The following is a 20,324-nucleotide window of genomic DNA, read 5'->3' on the forward strand; positions in this document are numbered from 1 at the left end:
CTTTGCAAAGTCTTTTAATACACCCTACCCCACCCCCACCCATGCCAGGCAGTTCCCAGATCACCCAGACACTCTCGTGACCAATTGCATTTTTCAAAGCCTCATTGGTGAACACTCATTTGTTCCACAATTGTTTTTAAGCCTCTGCCCTCTTACGGGGAGGGGAAATCGGTGTGGTTTTCCCTCATGACCAGCAAAATACACACACAGGCCCCCGTCCCCAGGATGAGGTCTTTCTTGTGGGTGACGGCGTCCCCAGTGTGTCACTTCCACATTGTCACCAACTGTCCTGAAGCCCAACTGTGCGAAGTCCAAACTGTGTCCCCAGGAAGCCTTGTGCCTTTCTGTGCGGCTTCTCAGGCTGGGCTGCCAGCCATGTTCTCCTGGGCTGCCCTTACCCTGGGCAGGTAGCAAGAGCGCCCTGGGTCACGGCTGTCCTGTGCACTCCGCCAGCACCACCTCTGTCCTCGTGAGCTCCACCAGCATCACCTCTGTCCTGTGAGCTCCGCCAGCACCACCTCTGTCCCCAGAGCTCTGGCATTGCCACTTATGTACTGAATTACTCCTGACATTCTTCTCCTTTGAGGCATTAAGGTCCCGTTCTTAGAGTCACTGCCCCAGCAGGACACGTGCTTCTCTTGCTCTGCAGCTTACAGTTTGCGAATGGCAGCCCTGGCCGTGGGCAGTGTAAACTTTAGAGCCAAGTGTAGAGTCTGCCTCCAGGGTGTAAATCCTGTGGCCAATGGAAAAGCTGCCTTGGGCATCAAAGAGCCGGGAAGAACCCAGCGTGTTGGGTAGTCTGTGGTGTCTGAGACTCCGGAGCAGCGTGGAGGCCACGTTCCTGGAGATGCTTCGTCTTAGGAAAGGCAGCTACTGTGTCAGGCTCAGCCCTCTGAGTGGCCCCGGGCTGCGGCGATGTGGCCACCATCACTCAGGGCTCTGAGGGGGTTGCTGCCCTTATTCTAAGTGCCTGGGAACACAGAATCAGCAGAGGAGGGCCTTGTGCTAGCTAGAGCTTTAGTGGGAGCCAAACAAGGTGTGCCTGCCTTTGCCTCCTCATACGAGACGGAGGAAGGAGCATTGGTGGCCGGCACTGAGGGGTCTCATTGTGACCAGTAGCTTTGGAGTCCATACTCGTTTGCTCAGGCTGCATACACCACAGATGGGGTGGCTCAAACACCAGATATTTATCATCTCACACTCTGGATCAAGGTGTCTCAGGGTGGGTCCCTCCAAGGCCTCCTTGGCTTGCAGACGGCCCGGCCACCTTCTCCCTGTGTCCTCTGTGGTCATCCCTTTGTGTGTGTGTGTGTGTGTCCTAATTGCCTAATCTGACACCAGATTAGGGCCTACTCTGATGACCACCTGCCCTTGAATAACCCCTGTAAAGGCCTATCTCCAAATGTTATCACATTCTGAGATGCTGGGGGTTAGGACTTTGTCAGTTAAGTGGCAGGGGGTCAAAATCCAGCCCACAGGAGAGGCCGTGTTCAGATCCTCAAGAAGAGGAGCTTTGCCCCAGCTCAGCACCCTGCCTGCTTTGTGAGATGAAGCTCCCGTCTGCACGTGTTGGAGTTGGCTGAGGGCTGGGCACTGGCTGGGTGGGAGTGCAGACCCCGCGTCCCTTCCATGTGCAGTGTCTGCTTGAGTCTCCCTGCAGCAGGGACGTCTCAAGTCCCAACCACGTCTCTCTGTTTCTGTGTCAGGGCTGAGTTCTGGGCCTTGGGGGTCTGGCAGGAGACCGGGCACAGAACACAACGCCCCCCTCTCCCGGCTCGCATGGGGCTCGGACGCATGCAGGCTGGTGCCACCCCGGCTCAGATGACCTGCTCACCTGCCTCTCTCCCTGTTTTCTCCCTGCAGTGCCCTTCCGGGAGGCCCCGGCCTACTCCAACCGCAGGCGGCGGCCCCCCAGCACGCTGGCCGCCCCCCGGGTCCTGCTGCGCTCCAACAGCGACAACAACCTCAACGCCAGTGTGCCCGACTGGGCTGTCTGCCCCCCGGCCGTCTCCCACCGCAGCCTCTCGCCGCAGCTGCTGCAGGCAACGCCCAGCAGGCCTGATGGTGCTGTGAAGACCATCGGGAACTACGTCCCCGGGCCCCGCAGCAGGTCCCCGTCGCTCAACAGGCTGGGTGCAGGCGAGGATGGCAAGAGGCACCGGCACGTCGGGTAAGGGGCAGTGGGGCTCCCACGAGTGCCAAGGGCAGGGGACCTCTGCCTGCTGTGAGCCTGGTTCCTCCAACCTGGGGGACACCCAGAGGTCGAACAGAAAGCCTATTTTATTCCAAGCCGGCTATCCAGGGAACTTTAAAGTCTATATTCTGCCCACTGTCCCATCTGAAATGACCACCTCGGGGTCCAGGGGTCCTTCTCCTGAGCCTCATGTGCTCGCTTACAGCTCTGGGCCGGTGTGGGAGGGAGGCTGAGCGGAGCCCTCTGGGGGGAGGGGGCTGCTGCTGTCTGGGAACTTGTTTCCTTTCCTTGTATGTGGACTTCCTGGTGCTCAAAGCAAACGTGGGGCAGGAAGGGAGCCAGGCGGCGAGTCCCGTCTGTACCAAGCGCTCTCCCGAGTCCACATCTGCAAACCTGCAGACACGCTGTGTCCAGATGAACTCACACACTGGTAATAGTGACAGTACCTGGCACAGATAAGAACACTGGAGCTGGCCGTCTCACCAGCAGCCGTGGGGCCAGTCTCAGTAGTGCTTCCATGAGGGGACTCTGTGTGCCCCAGCTCAGCAGGTGCACCGAGGAGGTCTCAGTCTCTGAAGCATTCCCCTTCGACAGGAACCCCTTCCTCACCCCACTGTATAGATAAGGACACAGGTCAGCATAGGGCAGGCTAGGGGACCTGCCTATGCCCTCTTGGCCAGCACTCCCCTTGGGCATCCAGCACTGGGTCTTCTGCCTCCTGTACAGCAGGAGCTGGATTCGCACTCAGAGCGCCAATTCCCCAGCACACTCTCAGTCTTGTCACGCTGCTTTCTAAACGTTTCAGGCAAGATAAGGGACTTCCCAGGGGTCAGCTTGTTGTTGAGGCCTCAGGGGCTGGGGTCAACATTGGTCTGAGCCATGAAAGTGTCAGTGATCGATAGTCTTTGGTGCTGTTGACACTGCCGTGTTCTCACGTGGAAATAGCTGTCTTGTGAGTTCACAGTGCCAGCTCCCTGAGTCAGGCCTCTGGGCCCCAAGTTCTGGAGTCTGGGGTGCTCACTCAGGTGTGGGCTGCGTCCTCCTGGCTGACACATGCTCCTGGTGATGGCACTGCTCAGCATTCAGGTCCCTGACTCCTACCCCAGTGTGCTCCTCCCTGGCCTCTGAAGCCACCTGGGGCCCAAGCCTGAAGGCAGTGAGTCTTGCTAAGATCACTGATGACAAGGAAGGGGATGATCACCTCCTGTGCCCTCCCAGGGGCTCCATCCTACAAATTCGGTGTGAGTTTGAGGCAGAGTCAGTGCCTCATGTAGTCCCAGAAGGAGCTAATTGCTCTGACCGTGACAGGCAGGCCGGGTCTCAGGGCTGCTGCTGAGGAGGTATAGGGGAAAGGAGGTTGTAGGGCGAATGCTTCGTGAGAGTTCTGCCCACCCACTGGTGGGGTCAAGACCTGAACCTCAGGGCCAGCAGAGCCCTAGCCCTTTCGGCCTATGGATACTTCTCACTGGAGCCAGGTGAGGAGATGCAGTCCCCAGCCCTGGTCCAGATTCTTGCCTGAAGTAGCCCTGAGGGAGAAGTCCCAGGTGCTGAGAACAGTGGAAAGCTAAATTAAAGGGTTCCCCCGGGGAAGCCAATTCCACTTCACACACTTAGCTGGAATTATGACTGTAATTTAGAAAAGAATGAGTGCCCTTCCCCCAGTACTGAATCTAATAAGATAGCGAAGGCTGCATGGCCAGGACTTGCACCAGCTGCAAACACAATGTAGCTGTGGAGAGCAGGGCAGCTAGGCTTATCCCAAGGACCCTGTCTGAGTGTCCCGCTCCCTGTGTAGGTGTGGGGGAGGTGCCTGTGTGTGCACGAGTGTGTGTCTGCACTAGCATGTGTGTGATCTTCGCACTGCCAGCCTGCCTAGAGCTCTCACTGTCCGGACACGTGTTCTTGGATGGACCCTGGTGCAGCTGTCCTCAGGCAAGTTGCCAGCCCTGTGTCTCCTCCTGGTCAGCTATAAACTAAAGATCCTGCACAGACCAACCTCAGACTCAAGATTAAACCAAGGAGCTCAGGGCAGCTGCCTGGCCCCACGCCTGTCCTAGGAAATGCTCAGTGCACACTGGTCCCTAGCGCTCAAATCCAAGTTCGACTCAAGGCCCAGAGTTTGGCCAAGACTATCTCCCATTGTCATCTAGAACCATCGGGTAGGGTGACCAGCTGTCCAGCTCTGCTATTGTTCTCAGTGCAAACCCAGGGCACTGTCCCCTAAGTGTGGGCTTCTGGCTGTCCCCATCAGTGAGTGCTGTCCTTGTGGGTGACCCTGACCCGTCAGCCTGCCTCCTTTGGCTTTGTCCCCATCTTCCTGATTAATTGTCCCATGTTTTTCTGCCCAGGATCCACCCCTCATTGATGATGGTAGCTGTGTGATGGTAATTGAGGTGTGAGAAGGGTGCCCTGGGTGGGTACAATGAGCTGGCCGGTCCTTTCTTCCCAAGACCCCACTGTCCTAACCAGGACCTCCTCTCTGAGGAGACCACAGTGGGAGTATTTGCCCACACCTTGGGCAGGTGGGATGGAGAATTGGAGGCAGCGTGCCCCTTTGGGCATCTCCTGGAGGCATCCCGGGCTAAGGGTAGGAACTGTGGTGCTGCCTTGGTGTGCAGGGCCATGTGCACGAGGGGTGCAGACGTGTCTGTACACAGTGAGCGGCACTAGGGACAGATTCCCTCCGTGCCCATCGTCCCCTCGACGGGGTTATCCAAGAACTCCCCAGATAGCAGGCCTGTGCTGCCACAAGGCCATCGGTGATTCGACCAGGGCATTTGGGCTGGTGCGCTGACCACATTTGTGTCTGAATGTCCTGAAAGCCAGCTGTGGCCACGGGCTCCCTGTGGACTCTGCTCCCTGGCTGTGGGACCAGGGCCTGGCCCTCGCCAGGGAGACACCCCCATGGCATAGAAATGACCTTAATTTGGGCAGGGAAGTGGTGACTGGGGGCAGCCCTGAGGCTGGAGGATGCAACATGAGGCCTTACAGCACAGCTCAGGGCCTTTGGGGGCAGCAGGAGGTGGGCTCTAAGCCAGCCCCCTCCCTCCTGGGTCTGCCCCGCTCTGCTCTTCCAGAAAAGCCAGTTCTTTCCCAGGGCAGAGTGGACCTGCTGGGCAGTGCTCATGGACACTGTGGGGAGGATGCCTTGGGTCCCCCAGAGTCCATTCAGGTTGTTGTCGGGACAGGAGGTGGGGGTTGGGGCTCCCCGTGCCCACGGGACTGTCAGGGGTGGAGGGAGCCCCTGTCTGCCCAACCCACATGCTGTGCCAGACTCAGGGCTGCCCCTAACTCTGCCTGCCTGGCGTGTGACTTTGGGCAGATCACCTGACTATTCTGTGCCTCTGTTTCCTCAAATGTGAAGTGGGATCAGTGACACCAGTCTCTATTCTGGGCCTGTGGAGGAGGATTAAGTGACATAACGCATGCTGATGTCGTATCTGGTGTCTGCCACTCTCAGATTTGTCATTGTGGACAGTTTAGGAAGACCTCCTCAGCCACCTTGGAGACATCAGGTGCCACTGTCCAGGTGGTGGACACTGGCCTAGGCTAAGAGGCAGGAGAAGCAGAGATGGCCAAAAGGGAGGGAGATGCAGCATCCTGAGCAAGGCCGGCCCTAGACCAGGCCCTGTGTCCCCTCTATGCGTCTCTGCCCTTTCCCAGGCTGGCCACTCTGCGCCCTTCCCAGGCCTAAACACCAATCTGAGGCCCAGAAACCCAGCTGAGAATTCAGAATTCCCTTCCTCCTGGTGGAGGGCAGGGCATGCCTCCCGGGTGGAGATGCCACCGCAGCGCCCAGCAGGAGTGGGCCAGCCCTCACGGCTAAGCTGCCCGTGGAGCTCTCTTGGCCCATCTGGAAGCTAGCATTCGGCAACGTTCCTTCTAACTAAAGGGTCTCCAAGGGGTCTTGGAGGCCACAATTTAGGCTTAGAACCATCAGTGTCCCCCAGACCCCTCCCAGGCAACCCATAGGCTGTGGCAGGGCTGTCCCTCTGGGGAGAGAGGACACCCCACACTTGTCCCATCTTCTCTGGGGTCTCCTGCCCACCTTTGCTTGTCACAGTTCTTCCATCCCTCCCTCTCCTCTGTCCCTTCCAGTTTGTTTTCTTATGGTTTGGGAAGTACTGTCCCTGCACAGTCTCTGGGTCCTCTTCCTCCTGGGAACCTCCCCAGTCTGCCTGCTGGGCATGGTGCCCTCTGGTGGTACCCACTGGTATGGTGGGGCCACGGTCCTGAGAACATTCTGGGAACACCTGAATCTGCCATTCCCCTTCCTGTCACCCACTATGGCGGTCTCTGTCAGGTGGCAATGGGTCTTACCCAGGTTCAGAAGGCTCTTGATATGTTTCTTTGAAGTCTGGGCAACCAGTCTTGGGGAAGTCTGGGCAGCCAGTCTTGGGGGCCACCCCAGCCTCACCCCACATGAAGGAATGTCTGGTCCCCATGTCATCAGACACAGGTTTCCTGGGTGGGCTTAACTGGGCAGAGGAGAAAGCTTTGGGTCCTTCTGTCTGGTAGGTGGAGGTTAACACCAGTGCCACTTGCTGGCTGTCAGGCTGGGACACTGCTGTCCTCCGAGCCAGGTCCTTCTCCCCTGCCCGTGCGCGCACACGGAATGCTAAGCCAGAGACTCTGGCCTCATCTGGCAGAACCCAGAGGTGCTTAGGAAAGTCTCTCTGTTACTCAAGTTGTTTTTGTTTCCCTGATCGGCACTGTGGGAAGCTCAGGTAGATGAACGGGCCTTGGCATTGGGGTGATGGCAGCAGCTTCAGGTTGGCATCCAGGTCGGCATCCAGGTCCCTTTCCTGGGGAAGGTGACATCTGCCTTGGGGATCGTCCTGCTCTGAGAGGACGCCAGGCAGGAGACAGCTGCTCACATTGATGAGCAGGGTTGCAGAGAGACAACAGGACCTATTAGACTTCAGAAATCATGGGCACCCACCTGCTCCCTATAGAGGCAAACATGGGTTCTGGGAGGTTCTGGGGTGCCAGGATTTGCAGTGGGGTCTGCCTCCCCTGTGAAGCCCTTCGTGGGGATCAAGCCTTCTCTCATCAGGCTTGTGTGTGCAGGTAGCACTGGGATACTTGGGCCTCTGGTCTTTGTACCCTACCGTGTGCCCTCTCCTGCCTTCCTGGGGACAGGGGAACCAGGACACCAAGGTTTGCTCCCATTGGAGCAGAGATCTGCTTTCTGGGATGAGGGAGGCGTCTGCTGCTCACTTCCCTGCGCCCTGTCCTGACCCATAACATGGGTGGCCTGGCCCTGCTGATGGGGGGCCATCTTGTCACCTGCACCTGGGGAGCAGGGGTGTGTCATGGAGAGTTTGGGCCCACTGGGGATCCCCCAGTTTCTACTAGGTGCTTCCCATACAGAAGTGAATGCACATGTTCCCCACCAGACGTGATGGAGGGGACTTGTCAGTCTCTGGCACTGAGGATGTGGAGTGACAGAGTTGGTGCTCACACAGGTTGAGATTCACACCAGCCAGAGATGGAGACAGGCCAGGCTTCAGGGAGGGGCAGGCCTCTGCAGACGCTGAAGTTGTCAGGAAGTGAACTGGACCCGGGCTCAGGGTAGGTTTGGAGCACATCGCTCCTCTCCCTGCCCTGGCCAGACTGGCCCCTTGCTTAGCCTAGAGTATCTGACTGTTTTCTCCAAAGTCCGATAATGGCTGCCCCTATGGTTCCAGCCCTGCTCCCCTCCCTGAAGCAGCAGCTGGGGTCTGTGGGACAGGACATTCCAGATAGTCCCAAGTCCCTGAGGGCAGGTACAGGGGCCACCATCATCAGAACAACAGAGGCAGGGTGAGCTCTGATGCACAGGTGTGCAGGCCAACCTGTGTATCCTCCGCCTGGTCCCAGGAAGCCAGAGAGGAGGACAGCACTGGCGCGCCTGGGGGACTTCAGTCTGACCACACCAGCCCACCCGGTCAACAGAGTTTAATAGGACTGATATGACGCCCAGTGAAGCTGAGGCACAGCTGGTGTCTGGTAGTTCAGGTAGATGAGATGAGCAGGTATCCCGGGTGCTGGGGTGATCACAGCAGCTGTGGGTCAGTGTCCAGTTCCCTCTCCTGGCTCTGAGCTTGGGGCCTCCTACATTTGATCCTTCCCCCTCCACGGAGCCCCAGGCTGGCGGCTCTCTGCCTCCTTCACTCATCTTCTGTGTGGGCCAATGTGTAGTAGGTCCCCAGGTCTGAGTGACTCAGCCCCTTGATATTGCGTATCTCTTATTCTCCCATGACCCTGTGTATCAGCCCAGCCCTCTGTCTCCCCTGGGATGGCCACAGGGCCCTCTTCACCCAAACCTTCTGTCAGCTCTGATGCTGCAGCCAGGGTGGCCTCGTGCCTGTCTGATGGCATCATGGGTCTGTATGGCATCGATTTTGCCCTGAACGTCCCAGCAGAGCCTTTCCCATGGCCTCGCCCCCTCTTCCAGCCCTACACGGGGAAGTCTGTGCAGGCCCTGACCTCGGTCTATGGTCCCCACCCTGTGCCTACCCAGTGGACATGTGAAGATGGACCCCACTGTCTCGTGCTGCTGTCCTGCCACCTGTCAGTCCTACGAGGGCTGCGTCCATGTCTCATATTCACGGGTCTGTTAGACCTGCGCAGTCCCAAGCCCACGTCCCACCTGCTAGGTACCTGCAGAACAATGAGTGAACAGAGAGAAAGTGCAGTGTGTAGGCCGGTCCCTCTCACCCATGACGGCTGGGAAGTGGCTCAAATCACCATCCACGTCACCCCGTGTACCAGTTTTCTAACGTGGAGAATTTGGGGATCTGGCCCTTGTTGGTTGGAATTCCGTCTGCTATTCATGGCCAGAACATAAGGAAGGCACGGGCGGTTGGGTGGGTGGACATCAGACTCATCTTCCCTATGTGGGTGTGGGCAGGATGGAGGGAGCCGCAGCATGCACGCCCGCCGCCCCCTCCCGGGAGCCTCTCCTGGGCCACAGGGCCGGCAAGAGGGTGTGATTCTGAGACATCCTAGGACTGAGGCACCTTTATACGCAGGTGAGATCTTGGTCACCTGGATCTGTCACCTGGTGGGGCAGGGAGCCTTGGGCTGTCCCCTTGGTGGACAGGACTCACCTCTGTGTTCAGAGTGGGAGCCAGACTGGAGATAGCCGGAGACACAGGGCCAGAGGAGCTGTCACGGCTAGCCCCTCTGGATTCTCTGCACTCACTCTATGCTGGGCCAGTCCAGCCCCACAGCAGGCTGCAGTGAGGTGTGTGAATGAGCCCAGATGCAGTGCACACAGCAGGCTGGGGGACGCCTCCGTGATGGGGACCTCCCTGGCAGGGCTGCCCCTGCATTTCCCATACCCTTGCGTGGCACAGGCAGGTCCACATCCTTGCTCTCTGCAGCCAGCTGGCTTGCTGAGCGAGGCCTGGGGCAAGAGGTCACACAACTGCCTCTTGGAGGAGTCGCCACTCCAGGACTTCTCAAGGTGTCACATAGGGATAAATGACATCTACTGAGGGGAGCACTAGCTCCTCGGGACAATCGCAAGGCCAATTTTACTGGCTGCGCACACCGAGGTGTGGCTGTTCAGGCAAGGAGGGAGTATTGAGGAAGGTGAGCTCAGTCTGTGTGGCAGTGACAACTCATGTGGGGCACCTATGCCCCAGGGGTCTGTGATCTCCACTTCTGTGGCTGTGATCAGATTGGAAGAAGCCTTAGAGGAGGAATGGTGGCCCTAGGGACAGTGAGTCACTGCTGCCCATAGCTTCTCCCCTGCCCAGCGTCCTTGGAGTCCAGGGACACATGCCCAAGCCTCCCACTGGTCCTACAAGAGGTCTGATGACCAGCCCAGTGTCCTACCTTCTCCATGCTCCACACTGATAAGGATGAGTCTGGACTTTGGGTTTAGTCCTGATCTTGGGGACAGGAAGACAGACCTCGTGTTTAGTCCTGATCTGCTCCTTGCTGGCAGATTACTGTAGGCTGAAACTTAGCCTACCACAGCCCCGACTTCACACCTGCAGCCTGGGCTCCTCAAACACATCCACATGGGTCTCCTGGCCACACCTCACCATCACACTGCTGAGTACAGCGCTGTTGGCCTTTGTGAATTTACCGAGCCCAGACAAACCTGGAAGCATTTATCAGGAGTACGTGCTTATAGTACAGAAGGCATGTGGGATCCACATTAAACACCAAAGCGAGTGTCACCTTGGCCTCTGGAATTTCTCTGCAAGCCTGTTTTGCATTGGTCCCCATGTAAATGGGGCTTTTTTTCACTTTTCTCATGAAAAGATCCAGGCTGGCTCTGTGGTCCCAGAGGTCATAGCACCTGTAGTTTGAGAGAACCGTAGCAGGGCACCCCTCCCTCCCGGTCGTGAATTGTGGCATGAATCCATCCTCCCCTCTCCCCAGACTCAGATGTGCTTCTGATTCTGGAACCTTCCCTCCTGTGTCATTAATCTAGCACTCTTTCCCCAGGGCTTCATGTCCTCTTGGGAGACACTGATCCCTGGTGTCTTTCTGAGCAGAATTCTCTACAATGTGGTCCTGCAGTCCCTGTCCAGCTTCTTCCCTGTCCATGAGGGTGGGTTTATTTCCAAAGGCTCCTGTCCTGGGAAGGGGAGTGAGGTGATGCTTCCTGGCTGTCACTGCCCAGGGTGGGAGGTGGATGTGCCCACTGGCCCACACGGGGAAGACAGCTCTTATCACCCATCCAAACAGTGCAGTGACACTGGTAGGACAAGCCACTTAGCAGGTTCATCTGTGAAAACCTCTGTCCTGCACCTCGCATCGCTGGGCTGGGTTAAGGCCCATGAGTTTGGCTACACGAGGGGCCTCATATAAACGGTGTCATAGGGCGTTTGACTTTCTGGGCGTCTCACTCAGCTTGGTGTCCTCAAGGTCTGCCCATGTCCTATCATGTGTCAGAATCTCCTTCCTCTTCGAGGCTGAGTAATACTCCACAGTAGGCCACATTTTGTTTGTTCACTCGTCTGTTTACAGACACCTGGGTGACTTCTGCCTCTTGGCCACTGTGAACGTGGGTACACAGGTCTCTTGGAGACCCTGCTTTCTGTTCTCTGTGGATACACCCGGATGGAAGTGGATTAGTTGGACTGACTTAACTCTTTTAACCATAGCCATGTCCCCTGGGCCTGCTCACGTCTCCATCACCATCTGGCATCTCGAGTTCCACCTTGGCTGCTGGCTGCACAGAATTTGTTAAATGGACCGGCTGCAGTGTCCAGAGTATGGCCTGTGACTCACTCCTCTCTCTCTCTCTGGCCCTCTCTTCTGACTCAGGTCACCCTTTGCTTCTGGTGCCAACAAGGACCCACTCTCGGCCTTCGAATACCCGGGGCCCAAGAGGAAGCTCTACAGCGCCGTGCCCGGGAGGCTCTTTGTCGTCGTCAAGCCATACCAGCCCCAAGTCGACGGCGAGATCCCCCTTCATCGCGGTGACAGGGTCAAAGGTCAGTGTCTGCTGGTCATCCCCTTTTGGGGGCAAGGTCAGGCCAGGGGCCTGAAGGTTCTTTTTACCCTCTCAGCTGCCCTGCTGGGGGTTGGGGACAGTATCTGAGGCATCTGGGAGCCCCCAAGGAAAATACAGAGCCCCGGAAGGGCAGGAATAGGGAGCAGAGCGACTGGTCCCAATGCTAGGTAGGTCTGTTAGGGAAGAAACACACGTGTGTCTGGAATGACATTCTGCCATGGGAAGTGCAGGGAGAGCCACTTGGGGCCATTGATGGGCAGAGCCAGAAAATCCCCAAGAGTCAGAAGTTACTGGGGCAGGCCCTAGCATAGGTCAGTTTGGGTACCCAGGTGGACAGTCCAGCATGGGCCGACACCTGTAGGCCTGCAGCATTCAAAGGAAATGAGTTTGCCAGGCTGGGAGGAAAGATTCCCAAAGCAGGATCCTGAGAATTGTAGTTAAAAAGCCTGCTGAGGGCTGCTGTAAATGCCAGGCCTGTGACTTAGACTTTGTTTGCAGGGTACTGGGGAGCCAGCGATGGTTCTTTCCTGGAGCGGGGAGGTGAGGTGTGTGAGGCACATCAGGATGATGGATGCAGTAGTGGTGTGTGTAGGTCCCAGAGAAGTTGGAGAGGTGGTATCTGAAGCCTCTGCTGAATCTCCACAGGAGAGAGCAGAGAAGAGCAGGTGTGGGCTACAGGGGCCACACGGGGGCTGATGGAACACTCTGGGCACTGTGCCCAGGCCCTGCTGTTGGAGGACAGGCCTCCAGAAGACACTTGGCACAGGATGAAAGGTGTGCTCCTTTGAAGTCGGAAAGGGATGTTCAAATCCTGCCTTCCCCACTGAGTGGCCGTTTGCCCTGTAGTAGTTAATTTACTCCGTTCCTTTCCCAATTAGTTCTGGGCACTAATCAAGCTGGCTTCATGGGGGTTACGGCAGTAATATAATGAAGGGAGAGCCCCGCTCTCTTTCCAGCTACACACACATGTGATCACTCGGTAGCATCAGATAAATCCCCAGAGCTCTATTTATTTTCATTTCAATCATTTTTCTTCACCTTACACTTTTACTGATCTGTTTTTAAGTTCACTTCCTTTTTCTTTTGAAACTTCTCTATTAAATCCATCTTGTGAGTTTCATGATTTCAGAAATTGTATGTTTACTAGGGTTTCCATGTGTATGACTTTATTGTTTCTTTTTATTTGCCAAGACTTCCTTACTCTAATAAGGTTTTTTGCTCACTGAAAACACACGTTTTAAGACATTGTGGATTGGCGTTTAATTGCCATTTTTAAATCCCAATATGTAGATTCCGACATCGGGTTCATCTTGGGTTTGGGCTCAGTTGATTCTCTTTTCTCGAGAACGTGTTTCATTGTCTTAGGTCAGTGGTTCTCAACCTTCCTAATGCTGCGATGTATTTTCATTGTTACAAAGGGGTCGCGACCCACGGTTTGAGAACCGCTGTCTCAGGTCTTCGTGTGTCTTGTAATTTTCTGTTGTGTTCTGCACATTAGCACACTAAGTTGTAGAGATTCTGGCTTCGGATGTTTCTCACCCGTGAGTTCCTTCCCTTCCTTTTGCCAGTTTGCTCAGGTGACAGCGCTACACTGGTTAAGATACCACAAACTTAGCTGAGCTGTTTTGAGCCAGTTCTCTGGGTACCTTGCTTGGGGCTCTATTGGAGAGGAGGGGAGTCTCAATTTTCCATCCCCTCTCTGGCTCTTTCCCTTGCAGGGACTTCCGCACACTCTTCAAGTTCATGGCTTCCTGGCTCCTCCTCCTTCCTGCCTCTTTGGGCTATTTATGCGGCAGGGGTTTCTGCATGTGCCCCTCTGGTGCTGGCGATGCTGTGTGACTATATTTAGTTCAAGGTAAAAGCCATGGATGCACAACTGGAAAACGTGTCAAAAAAACCAAAAACCAAAAAAAAAAAAAAAAAAACCAGAGAAGGCACTTTCTTATGTAGGTCCCCTGCCCTGTGCTCTGGGCAGGTCTGTGTCCCTGCCAGAATCTGGCTGCTTCTGTTCCGTTTCTAGCCCCTTCAAGTGGCTGCTTTTTGCATTATGTTCAGATTTTAGAATTGTTTTCAGTGGTGTTGTCCGTTAAGGTCTTTGTCCATCATATCCAAACAGATATTCCCAGATTGCTCCAATATAGTTTAACATGGTATTTTTGTTAGTTTTGAAATTACAAATGTAGAAATTCACACAACCTGCTCTTTTGAGTTTTAATATTAAAATCACAGAGTAGACTCTTTTCCTCTGAACACTGAATCATGTTCAGTGGCACTGACAGTGCAGCAGACTCACCGGTGATGCCGAGGTCACTGGCGTTTTAGAAGTGGTTGGCTGGTGGCCAGTGAGGCACCTCATTCACTAGAAGGCATTTAGAACGCTGCTGCTGAGTGCTTGGCCTTCCCTGGACTCGAGCCTGTTTTTATAGTTTCATCAGCTCTGTGGGCTGCGTGGAAACCCCTGCCCTGGTAATTGCTGCCTGCATTTGGACCATTGCCTGTGCTGCATTTTCCTCTTGCTTCTGAGGGTTTTGGGGTTACAGGAGGACATCCTGGGGGTGCACTAGGGACCACCATGTTGGGCCAAGGTGGTGGTAGTGCTGCTGGCCACACAGCTTCTGTGAGTTCTACCCATAGGGCCAGACCAGGGCGTGGGGGCCAGTGGAGCCCAGGCTCAAGGACCTTCTTGCACTGTCCCCTAAACGGGATCACGTCCTCTAGCCCATACCTCTCACACCCTCTTCTAGGCATAACTCAAGGTCGGCCATCACTGGGGCTAGACCTCAGAAAGCTCCCCAGCTGGGCACCTCTGCAGTTGAGAGCGTTGGTGGGGGGGATTTAAAGGAAGGTCAATGGGCAGGGCAGGAGGGCTGCCTCATCGTCTAGGGCAACAGAAGCCGAGGACGACATCTAGAGAATGCCCTGGTGGGCTGTCTGGATGTGCAGGTCAACTAGTCATGCAAGGTGGCTCTGGGCCACGTGTGGCTGATGGTCCATCTTCCAGTCCCAAGCTGATTGACATGCTCAGTCTGGGAGGCATTTACTATGCCATGATTCCACACGGTTGGTGCTCAGTGGACACCTGCATGCCCAGAGTGGCTCTTGGCCAGGAGAGCCAGGCCCCAACTGCACATGTTCGGCTTAGCCCCAGAGGAAGAAGAGAAGGGGGCCCAGGAGGAAGCAGAAGAGAAGCAGGCATCCAGGAGACCTCCCCAGGCTGCTCTCCTGGGTGTCCACCCCCACCCCTGCAGCATCTTTGTGACCCCAGAACTGAGCATGGTCCCTGGCCCAAGTAAGTCCTGAGCACATTTAAACTGAAGACCACATATTTGGAGAAAAGTCCTCCATGGCTGGAAGTTGAAGATGGCCTGGGGGTATGTTTCAAATAAGGACATTTGATGCAGAGCAGAGGAAGTTGGGGGGACGTCTTGGCTTCTCCCAGCTCTTCCTGTGGCCTGGCTGGTTTCCGTGCCCAGGCAGGGTGGGGTGGGATGGAGTGGACACATGTGGGCCACCTCCTCCTGTCAGGGGAGGAGGCAGGGTATAGCAGGGTGCCGGGCAGTAGCCTCTGCTCCGGCTTATCCAGTACAGGGAGTGAATGTTGTTTTCCACTAACTGTGTTTGTAAGAGAGGTCATTAGTCTGTGGCAGGGAGTGACATCCTTTATATTGGAATGGACACAACATAAGGGACGTTCCACACTGCTTGAGGGGTGTCCAGGGGCCCCGGATGTGCTATAAATGCCCCTCCCCCAGTGGTGACTCTCTGGGTGTGGTGTGTCCCCCCATTCTCCATCCAGCCCTTCACTGTGTGGCCTCATCCTCCAGAGCTCCCCTGACTCTCTCCAGACCCACTTCACCATAGCCCCCTTGTTTCCACATCCTGCCTTCTGCCCCAGGTGTGGCGGGGACAGTTCTCCCTACCCCTCTGGTACAGTGAGTCCTCCTGTGATCCTGGCTCCCCTCAAGTCTGAGGCTGCAGGGTGGGGGCCCTCTCTGGTCTCTCTGAAGCAGTGAGGGAAGGTGGGGAATCCACCTGGTCTGGCTCTCCTGTGATCCCCAAGTTGAAGGTGAAGCCACACGAAAGTGGGACCTCCCCCCGTCCCTGCTCCCTCAGCATCCCAGCCTGGCTCTCTTGCGTGTTCTGCTCCACAGAACGGACACCCTCTTGTCCCCACATGGCCTTGCACAGGGCTGGGAGTCAAACGTAACGCTCTCTCCATAGTGCAGGGAAGGAATGCCCCTTCCTGGACACAGGTGTTCCCGCCAGGGAAGCATTTGAAGCCTGCCCTTGAGAACTCGGTAGGCAAAACCCCGAGTGTGCAAGCTCAGATCCATGCCCTGTGCCCAGCACATGAGTGTGCAGGACCCAGAAGCGACTGCAGAGGAGCCTGGGAAATGCAAACTGCTCGCTGGAAGTGCCGGGTGCTCAGGTGGGGCCCGGAGCCCTGCTCCACGTCCTCCTTGCCCCTCTTTAATAGGGCAGCCAGCTGCCATTTACAGGCCCAGAAGCCCAGGAGCGGACCCTGGCCTCCCCCCACCTCCAGCCCTGCATCCAGTCTCAATACAGGTCCTGCTTGTCTCCCCTGTGTCCCTAGACCAGCCGGGAGTGGGGGGCTCCCACACCAGTGATGCCTTTCTGTCGGTCCCCTTCTGCTTTGCCACCTGAGCCTCTCTGCTGCCTCACGCTGGCTGTAAACAGCCTCTCCTGCCCTGTGTCGGTCTCATAATAACAGTAACGCACCCAGACGTGTACGCCTGATAGTGATCAAACGTGACTAGGCAGCGGCGTCCTCCCAGGCAGGGGCTTTGGAAGGAAGTGAGCAGGCAGTGATTGAGTCCCTATCCCACGCTGGCCATTGCTCCCATTTTTCACAGAGCAATGCTGTGAGCTAAGCAGTATTTTCCAGCTCTGGCTAATGAGGAAACTGAGGCACAGAGCGATTAAGAAGTTATCTCAAGTGTCCCGTAGATAAGGTGTAGCAGTGCCTTCGCTGAAGGAGGTGCCCGTCTCTACCTTGTCCTTCTCCCCTGCCCGTCCCTTCTGCCCTGGGCCTGGTAAGACAGAGGAATCACCAGCCTGAAGCCATGAAGATAGGAGGACAGGTCTCTACATGGGCCTCGGCTCATGCAGCCCTGGAGCAGGCCCCTCACCTCCCTTTGTGGCCCAGGGCAGTGCTCAGAGATGACCTGTTCAGACCCAGGACTCTGCTGGGACCCAGTGGACATCTGGCCAACTGGCCGAGTGGAGTCTCGGGCACAGCCTTGATTTTTGGAGGCAATTGCTTCCAGTGGTTATGATGGTACTGCTCACCTGGGGTGCTGCTTGTCTATTTCACTGAGGTCATTTCTTTGGATTATTAGGCAAGAATTTATAAAGCCTGGATTTTCAGTTCCATTAACTTTTAAAAATTGTGGGCTGAGTGGTTCTTTATCTGGCCTCTGAGGTTAAAATGAAGGCTGGAGGAAAACACTTCTGGTTCTGTGAAGTCTTTTTCAACAGACCTGGTGCCTTCAGATGCCGAGTGATGTAGAACTTGAAGCTGTGGAGAGATTATATTGATTTGTCCATCACATAGCCATGTTTGAGGGGGCCAAGGGCTTTGGGGGACATACCCAGCCTAGTGCCATAGTCTCAAGATACAAAGATTCCCTCTGCCCCACCCCACCATAGGCTTTGCCCGTACAGCCATAGTATTGATCACAGTGGGGATGAGGGGGACTAGGTGTCCTTGTGACATCCCCCTACCACTGGTATCTTTGGTTTTGTGTTTCCAGTGTAAGAATGGACATGCTTTGTTCTTCCAGCCATGCTCAGGACCTCTTGTGCACCTGGCACTGAGCCCGGGAGGGAATGGTTCAGCCTGGACCCAGCACTGCCCACCACCATCCACCCCCCACCCCCAGCAGGCTAGGGCAGCCTTGCTGTACACAGCAGTCCCCAGGACAAGGTCACTGTGAGACCACCATGCCTGGCCTCTAAGCGGATTGGGTTTTTTCAGCCATAATTCAGGAAGAAATCCCCAGTCCTTGCTGGAAGGCATGTAATTATTAAGTCAGCATGCCAGTGGGCGAGGTGGGCATGACTCCCAACAAATCTTTCCGTTCAGCCCTTCCTGAGATCATCGGATGGTTCTTGGGCTGCTTTTCTGCCTTGATCTCTTGCTTCAGGCTGGTTAAAAGGTCTAGACAGAGCTTGACAGTTAGATTTTCTCTTCAGCCCTTCGGCCCCTGCCCAGGCTATGGGACAGGCATGTCCTTGTTGTCTCCTGTCCCCTTAGAGGTGGCCCCTGTCTTTCTATCTGAGATCACTGGTGGTGAGAACATCCAGTGACCACAGTCCTGTCTCATGTAGGACACCGAGAGATGCCACAAGGTAGCTAGCTCTGTGTGTGGAATCTTGTGGCTTGTGGTGTGAGATGCGTAAAGATGACGGACGCCCGGGAGCTGGAGAGGCTATGCCTCTTGGCTCTGCGAGGGACACTTTACCAGGGACCCTTATCTGCAGTGAAGGAAGCACGGTCAGTGGGCAGATGGACCAGAGCCACCCCTGTGCAGGCTTGGCTGAGGGGGCACTGGCTCTCCTCCTGCCTCTGCCCCACGCTCCCTCCTGTTCACCCTCCGAGGCCTCCACTAATTCCTCTCCCCTTCTGTTGCCTCTAGTTCTGAGCATCGGTGAAGGGGGCTTCTGGGAGGGCAGCGCCCGCGGCCACATCGGATGGTTCCCGGCCGAGTGCGTGGAGGAAGTCCAGTGCAAGCCAAAGGACAGCCAGGCAGGTAAGGCGGGCGCCGCACTGCCAGCCCACCCTGGGTTCTCCAGCCCCTCCCAGGCCTGTGGCTGGCGCGGTCCGTTACACTAGTGTGTGGCAGGACGCAGCCTCCGTGTCACGGAGGAAGGCTGCTCCACAATCCAGAGCGGCTCTAGGCCTTTGGAAACAGGTTGGTTGATTCCGTTCCTCTGGGCGCCGTCCAAGCCAGAAATGCATCACAAGATGGTGTGGAAGCTTTTAGTGACGAGGCTGCTTAGCGCACGTCCCAGAAAACTTGGACCATGTGCTTCAGCTGTCAGGGAAAGGCTTGGGGGGTTGGGTTAATTTCTTTTTCGATCTCTTGTACCTGTGTCATGAAACAGGCAGCTTCTCATTTTCAGGCAAGAATCTCCCATGCCTCCCCTAAAGCCACCCATGAACGCCTCCGTAAAAACTGCTCCAAAGAGCTCTGCGTTTGCGGTGGGAAGTCATCTCAGCTTCTCTCTGAGAACTTCCAGATATAGCGCTTGCTGAAAATCACTTTTGAATTGATTGCCAGAAGATTGCATTGATTAAAATGTTACGAGGAGACCACTTATATAAAACGGTACTGAGAAAAATATATATATGTGAAAGTCGGGGAAAATTGAAACTGTGTCTTATGAGCAGAAATCCGTCCACGTGTGAACAGTGTCGGGCTTTTTGTAGGCTCCCAGGCTTGCAGACACGTGTCAGGAGCAGCTGTGCACACTCTGCAGTCGCTGACCTTGCCGTGTGTCCTCGTGTGGCCCCCTGTGGCCTCTGAGCTAAGCTCCGAAGTGTCTTTTGGCCTATTTTTGAGGTTCTCAGTCTAGGGGCTCATCAGGGAGCCCCCCTGCCCCCAGCCCCGATTGGAACTACATGTGCTCTGCATAGCTAGGCATGTCTTTCTGCCCGCCGCGTCCCCCCACCTGCCACGTCTCCCTGAGCCTTGCTGGAGAGACCTCGAGGTCTTTATCCAGAGGCCATGACAGGTTTTCTATCTGGGTTCTTGACTTTGAGGAGTGTCAGTTCATGCAGTTGTTGAATACCAGTCAGGCTCAGGCTTCAGATGGTACTGTAGGGTGTGGTGGTAGAGCGTACCCCACACTTAACATACACAGGAAGCTGGGACTGTCCTCTGCCGGAAGGCGGCAGGGTGGGTCGGTGGTCAGGAGGGAGTGGGAGCATGTTTCTCTGGATGTGGGATGAGGATACTGAGCCCCCAGTACAGGCAGGACCTCCTGGCCCTGCCAGCACCCACCCATTCTGTCCTGCTGGCAGCCTGCCCCACCTCGCTGGCCTGTGAAGGCCACAGCCCGGGGGCTCAGCTCACCCTCCCTGGATACTTTCACTGTCCCTGTCCTGTGGCCCTTTTGTCTAGAGGAAGAACCAGCCCCCCTCTTCCTGAGCTGGGCCTGCACCTTCCCTACCAGCACTGTTTTCAGAGCTGCTGAATCACCGCCCCCTCTAGCCTTTCAGGTATGCCAGTGCCGGGCGCTGCTGGCCACGCCACACCTGGGTCCAGGGGCCTTTGAGCCTTCCTGCGTTTCTCCATCCCCCAGAGAGCGGGCAGGAAGAGGCAGGGCCGCTTGGAGCTGCCTCCTCCCTGCCATGGGTTCCTCCTGCCAGCATTGCGCCAAGGCCACCAGATAAGAGTGGGTGGCTCTCCCTGACCCCCTTGGCTGTGTCTCCATCCGGGGCAGGTGGACGAGGTGGTGCCTGCTGAGCTGATACACATACCACGGAAAGAGCTTCCAGAGGGTAATGGCTTGTGTTTGCTGTGGGAGGCAGAGATTCTTAGAAGGCTGCCCTTGCTGCCACCCACACCCTACTCTGTAGGATGGTCCCCTTGATACAGCAGCCTTCTCTATCTGGGTAGATGCAGGCATGGCCATGGCTGT

General features: G+C 56.0%; 1 protein-coding gene across 1 annotated transcript in view; it reads left to right on the top strand.

Annotated features, from left to right (window-relative positions):
* SHANK2 (SH3 and multiple ankyrin repeat domains 2) overlaps positions 1-20,324 on the top strand; it is a 428,866-nt gene that overhangs the window by 118,253 nt on the left and 290,289 nt on the right. Inside the window, exons 4-6 of the mRNA XM_023518280.1 lie at positions 1,864-2,170; positions 11,468-11,637; positions 18,317-18,430. Of these exons, the coding sequence (XP_023374048.1) occupies positions 1,864-2,170; positions 11,468-11,637; positions 18,317-18,430 (591 nt within the window). The remainder of the gene's footprint in view (positions 1-1,863; positions 2,171-11,467; positions 11,638-18,316; positions 18,431-20,324) is intronic.

Source organism: Otolemur garnettii, unplaced genomic scaffold (genome assembly GCF_000181295.1).
Source record: "Otolemur garnettii isolate 467f Iridium unplaced genomic scaffold, OtoGar3 scaffold00134, whole genome shotgun sequence".
In the NCBI taxonomy this organism is placed as follows: Eukaryota; Metazoa; Chordata; class Mammalia; order Primates; family Galagidae; genus Otolemur; species Otolemur garnettii.